Genomic DNA, 6,000 nt, shown 5'->3' with positions numbered 1-6,000 from the left:
GAACAGGAATCTTAGAATCAAGAACAAGTTCCTATTAAAGTGGCCGGTGAGTGTATATTACAATATTATAAACTTTTAAACTTTCAAATGAAAAAGTTCAATTTGTAAAGTTTTCTGAAAATGTTTTCACATCACGCTTGCTAAATCTTCCTACAATATTGCTCCAACATATTTTGTCGTCCAAACTTTCCAAACTTTATTTTATTTGTGTGAGCAACCTTCTAATATTGTTAAGCCAACTATTACTACAGCAGATAATTTATTAGATTTTATAACACTGCAGTCACTACAACAGCCTTCTCTTCGCTATAACAGCCTTTTCGAAACCATGCTATTATTAAATATTTTGAATCTGTAGTAGTTACCTGTGAATGGTGTGCTCTCCTGAAAACTGCGACATCTATTGGCCTTTTTTGGTAACTGCAACCTTTTTTAATGAAACAAAATAAAAATAAAAAATGCACACACAGCACTCAGTTTATTCTGGTTTATTTACTGAAAACCCAGACAAAGTTATTGGTTTATTTACGCATTCCTGTTTCTTTCAAACAGGTCGGGAAGAATGAAACTAAAAAACAGAAAGAACTAGTCAATGTACATCATTCTGTCGGAGGTAAACCAAAACAAAAACCAAACAAAAAGAAAGTGTAACACTCCAATATGCAGACAGACTAATGTGTACGTGCGTATGTATGTATGTATGTATGTATGTATGTGTGTGTGTATGTGTGTGTGTACGAGTGTGTATGTATGTGTGTGTGTAAGTATACATTTTTTCCCCCCAAAACATTTCAGTGAAAAACATGGTTACACAGACAAACACTGGGACTGAAAGATGGAAAAAAAGAACAGAATAAAGGAGTACAGAAGAAAGTTTAGGAGATAAGGGGAAAGTTTAATAAGTGTTTAAAATCAGAACGGGTCGATTCTCGCTGTGTGTATGACTACATTGTTTTTCCGTCATGGTAGAAACTGCAGAGGGATTTTTGACACTCGATCTTGCCTTGTACTTCATCCTCTGATTCGTTCACTCTTCTCTTTCTCGCTCGTTCGAGCGTTCACCGCTTTTTGGGTGGGGTGGCTGTGCGGGGCGGAGTCACGGGACGCCCCGAGTTCATCCCACCGTACTGGTACTTAGCCTTCTTCTCTGAAGGCTTCAGGATCTAATGAGGACAAATCGGAAATGATAAAAAGCTGTTTATTTACGTGCTTACAACTTTCTACGTCATTCAACGGCGCTTTTGAAAATATCTACATCTGAACGTGTCTACATGAGCGCACCAACCCTGTGAGTAAATATAAAAAAATGATTTACGTAACAAGTGGACTTGCGCATTTTGAGCAACATCAGAGTTTGCAATTGTTATTCAAAACGTAGCGCGATATCTCAGGAAAGTGCATCGTGATATTGTTTATTACAATATACAGTGGTGCTTGAAAGTTTGTGAAAATGATCCAATATTACATATCTGTGAGTGGCAAAAGTATGTGAACCTCTAGGATTAGCAGTTAATTTGAAGGTGAAATTAGAGTCAGGTGTTTTCAGTCAATGGGATGACAATCAGGTGTGAGTGGGCACCCTGTTTTATTTAAAGAACAGGGATCTATCAAAGTCTGATCTTCACAACATGTTTGTGGAAGTGTGTCATGGCACGAACAAAGGAGATTTCCGAGGACCTCAGAAAAAGCGTTGTTGATGCTCATCAGGCTGGAAAAGGTTATGAAACCATCTCTAAAGAGTTTGGACTCCACCAATCCACAGTCAGACAGATTGTGTACAAATGGAGGAAAATCAAGACCATTGTTACCCTCCCCAGGAGTGGTCGACCAGCAAAGATCACTCCAAGAGCAAGGCATGTAATAGTCGGCAAGGTCACAAAGGACTCCAGGGCAACTTCTAAGCAACTGAAGGCCTCTCTCACATTGGCTAATGTTAATGTTCATGAGTCCACCATCAGGAGAACACTGAACAACAATGGTGTGCATGGCAGGGTTTCAAGGAGAAAGCCACTGCTCTCCAAAAAGAACATTGCTGCTCGTCTGCAGTTTGCTAAAGATCACGTGGACAAGCCAGAAGGCTATTGGAAAAATGTTTTGTAGACGGATGAGACCAAAATAGAACTTTTTGGTTTAAATGAGAAGTGTTATGTTTGGAGAAAGGAAAACACTGCATTCCAGCATAAGAACCTTATCCCATCTGTGAAACATGGTGGTGGTAGTATCATGGTTTGGGCCTGTTTTGCTGCATCTGGGCCAAGACAACTTGCCATCATTGATGGAACAATGAATTCTGAATTATACCAGCGAATTCTAAAGGAAAATGTCAGGACATCTGTCCATGAACTGAATCTCAAGAGAAGGTGGGTCATGCAGCAAGACAACGACCCTAAGCACACAAGTCGTTCTACCAAAGAATGGTTAAAGAAGAATAAAGTTAATGTTTTGGAATGGCCAAGTCAAAGTCCTGACCTTAATCCAATCTAAATGTTGTGGAAGGACCTGAAGCGAGCAGTTCATGTGAGGAAACCCACCAACATCCCAGAGTTGAAGCTGTTCTGTACAGAGGAATGGGCTAAAATTCCTCCAAGCCGGTGTGCAGGACTGATCAACAGTTACCGCAAACGTTTAGTTGCAGTTATTGCTGCACAAGGGGGTCACACCAGATACTGAAAGCAAAGGTTCACATACTTTTGCCACTCACAGATATGTAATATTGGATCATTTTCCTCAATAAATAAATGACCAAGTATAATATTTTTGTCTCATTTGTTTAACTGGGTTCTCTTTATCTACTTTTAGGACTTGTGTGAAAATCTGATGATGCTTTAGGTCATATTTATGCAGAAATATAGAAAATTCTAAGGGGTTCACAAACTTTCAAGCACCACTGTATCATCACATTCCCCAGCCCTGGGGTTCTCACATGAATACTTTTGGCTCCAAATGAACTCTGTAAGTGTGTGTGTTATACCTGGAAGGAACACATGAGCGTTTCGTCCACGCTCATCATGCCACCGGCATTGTCGAATTCGCCGCAGTAGTTCGGAGCAGAGAACAGAGTGACCAGCTGTCTCTTGGCAAAGAACTCATATCCATCCTCCACCACCTGCAGTCACATCAACACACACATGCACGTTATATTATACGTTCATACACACACTATGTGAAATTATGAAAAAGCTCCTCGTTTTGTGCTGTGTGAATAGATCGCGTACACGACACCACATCTGGAAGAGCCAGGAGATTTAAGTATCAAATATCAACACACTTTCCTGCACTTTTCTTTCCCAAACAAGTAAGGTAGTGAAGTTTGAAGTATAATTTGAAGCAACCGCAGGTCTAGCACCCCTACTAGCCGGCTGCAGTATAATATGTAGCTCCACCCATCCCCATGTGTTTCAGTGACAAAACAGCGTATTATCCATGTCATGTTTCTCATTTAAACCATCTTTCCATCTACAGTGTCTAATTCTCATAGTTATTTTTCCTTAAGCTGATATTTGCACATTTTTATCCCCCCAGAAATTAGTTTTTAAAAGGTTATTCTATGATATGAAGTGGCTACACTTGGGAATGAAGTGAGTGGCAGCTTTGGTGATGGGGGCGTGGCACAGCAAATACAGTGGATATAAAAAGTGTACACGCCCCGTTAAAATGATAGGTTTTTCTGATGTAAAAAAATGAGACCACGATAAATAATTTCAAAACTTTTCCCACCTTTAATGTGACCTATAACCTCTATAATTCAACTGAGAAACAAACAAATCTGTTCGGGGGAAAAACATCTCATCTCATTATCTGTAGCCGCTTTATCCTGTTCTACAGGGTCGCAGGCAAGCTGGAGCCTATCCCAGCTGACTACGGGCGAAAGGCGGGGTACACCCTGGACAAGTCGCCAGGTCATCACAGGGCTGACACATAGACACAGACAACCATTCACACTCACATTCACACCTACGGTCAATTTAGAGTCACCAGTTAACCTAACCTGCATGTCTTTGGACTGTGGGGGAAACCGGAGCACCCGGAGGAAACCCACGTGGAGAACATGCAAACTCCGCACAGAAAGGCCCTCGCTGGCCACGGGGCTCGAACCCGGACCTTCTTGCTGTGAGGCGACAGCGCTAACCACTGCACCACCGTGCCGACCGGGGGAAGAACATAAAATTTTTTTAAAAAAGTACAATAGGCTGGTTGCATAAGTGTGCACGCCCTTAAACTAATACTTTGTTGAAGCACCTTTTGATTTAATTACAGCATTCAGTCTTTTTGGGTCGGAGTCTATCAGCCTGCCACATCTTGACTTGGCAATATTTGCCCACTCTTCCTTGCAAAAGTGCTCCAAATCTGTCAGATTGCGAGGCATCTCTTGTGCACAGCCCTCTTCAGGTCACCACACAGACTTTCAATTGGATTTAGGTCTGGGCCGTTCCAAAACTTTAATTTTCTTCTGGTGAAGCCGTTCTTTTGTTGATTTCGATGTATGCTTGGGGCCATTGTCATGCTGAAAGATGAAATTCCTCTTCATCTTCAGCTTTCTAGCAGACACCTGAAGGTTTTGGGCCAAAACTGACTGGCATTTAGAACTGTTCATAATTCCCTCCACCTTTACTAAAGCCCCTGTTCCAGCTGAAGAAAAACAACCCCAAGGCACAATGCTGCCACCACCATGCTTCACCGTGGGTTTGGTGTTCTTTTGGTGATGTGCAGTGTTGTTTTTGTGCCAAACATACCTTTTGGAATTGCGGCCAAAAAGTTCAACCTTGGTTTCATCAGACCAGAACACATTTTCCCACATGCTTTTGGGAGAGTTGATGTATCTTTTTTGCAAAATTTAGCCGGGGCTGGATGTTTTTCTTTGTAAGAAAAGGCTTCTGTCTTGCAACCCTACCTCATAGTCCAGACATATGGGGAATACGGGAGATTGATGTCACATGTAGTACACAACCAGTACTTGCCAGAAATTCCTGCAGCTCCTTCAGTGTTGCTGTAGGCCTCTTGGCAGCCTCCCTGACCAGTTTTCATCTTGTCTTTTCATCAATTTTTGGGGTTACGTCCAGTTCTCGGTAATGTCACTGTTGTCCCATATTTTCTCCACTTCTTGATGACTGTCTTCACTGTGCTCCATGGTATATCTAATGCCGTGGAAATTTTTTCTGTACCCTTCTCCTGACTGATCCCTTTCAACAGTGAGCTCCATTTGATGCTTTGTAAGCTCTCTGTGAACCCTGGCTTTTGCTGGAGGATGCAACTGAGTAAATGTCTGAACTTTATTTGGGGTTAATCAGAGTCATTTTAATTGAGGTGTGCAGTTGGAACGACTGAATGGTTCAAGGTGAAGGTGGGACTCCATCAAGGATCTGCTTTGAGTCCTTTCTTGTTTGCCACAGTGATGGATAGCTTGATGGACAAAGTGAGGCAAGAGTCACCATGGAACATGATGTTTGCAGATGATATTGTGATATGTGGTGAAAGTAGAAAGGAGGTTGAGTTGGGTTTGGAGAGATGGAGGTATGCATTGGAACGAAGAGGAATGAAGGTGAGCAGTAGCAAAACAGAATACATGTCCATCAGTGAGAATGGGGATGAGAGTGTAGTGAAGATGCAAGGAGTAGATGTAAAGAAAGTTGGTGAATTCAAGTACCTGGGGTCAACTGTGCAGGAAAATGGGGGCTGCAATAGTGAGGTGAGAAAGAGAGTGCAGGCAGGGTGGAGCAGTTGAAGAAGGATTTCGGGAGTCATTTGTGATAGGAAAGTCCCAGCAAAAGTGAAAGGTAAGATGTATAAGACAGTAGTGAGACCAGCTATGATGTATAGATTGGAGACCGTACCCTTAACGAAGAGACAGGAGGCAAAGTTGGAGGTGGCGGATTTGAGGATGTTAAGGTTTGCGATGGGAGTGACGAGGTTGGACAGGATAAGGAACGAGCACATCAGAGGGACAGCACATGTGGAGAGCTTGGGAATTAAGCTAAGAGAGATGAGACTGAGATGATATGG

The 6,000-nt window shown here is 42.1% G+C and overlaps 1 protein-coding gene across 1 annotated transcript in view; it reads right to left on the bottom strand.

Moving 5' to 3' along the window:
* Window positions 1-473: 473 nt before the first annotated feature.
* The window catches only part of LOC132883422 (serine/threonine-protein phosphatase PP1-beta catalytic subunit), a 90,659-nt gene continuing 85,132 nt past the window's right edge, over window positions 474-6,000 (bottom strand). Inside the window, exons 7-8 of the mRNA XM_060917053.1 lie at window positions 2,972-3,106; window positions 474-1,163 (exon numbers count right to left, since the gene is read on the bottom strand). Coding sequence (XP_060773036.1) covers window positions 1,059-1,163; window positions 2,972-3,106 — 240 coding nt within the window. The 3' untranslated portion in view covers window positions 474-1,058. The remainder of the gene's footprint in view (window positions 1,164-2,971; window positions 3,107-6,000) is intronic.

Source organism: Neoarius graeffei, chromosome 3 (genome assembly GCF_027579695.1).
Source record: "Neoarius graeffei isolate fNeoGra1 chromosome 3, fNeoGra1.pri, whole genome shotgun sequence".
In the NCBI taxonomy this organism is placed as follows: Eukaryota; Metazoa; Chordata; class Actinopteri; order Siluriformes; family Ariidae; genus Neoarius; species Neoarius graeffei.
The sequence above is the reverse complement of the archived record's forward strand: the minus strand, read 5'-3'. Positions and strand labels throughout refer to the sequence as shown.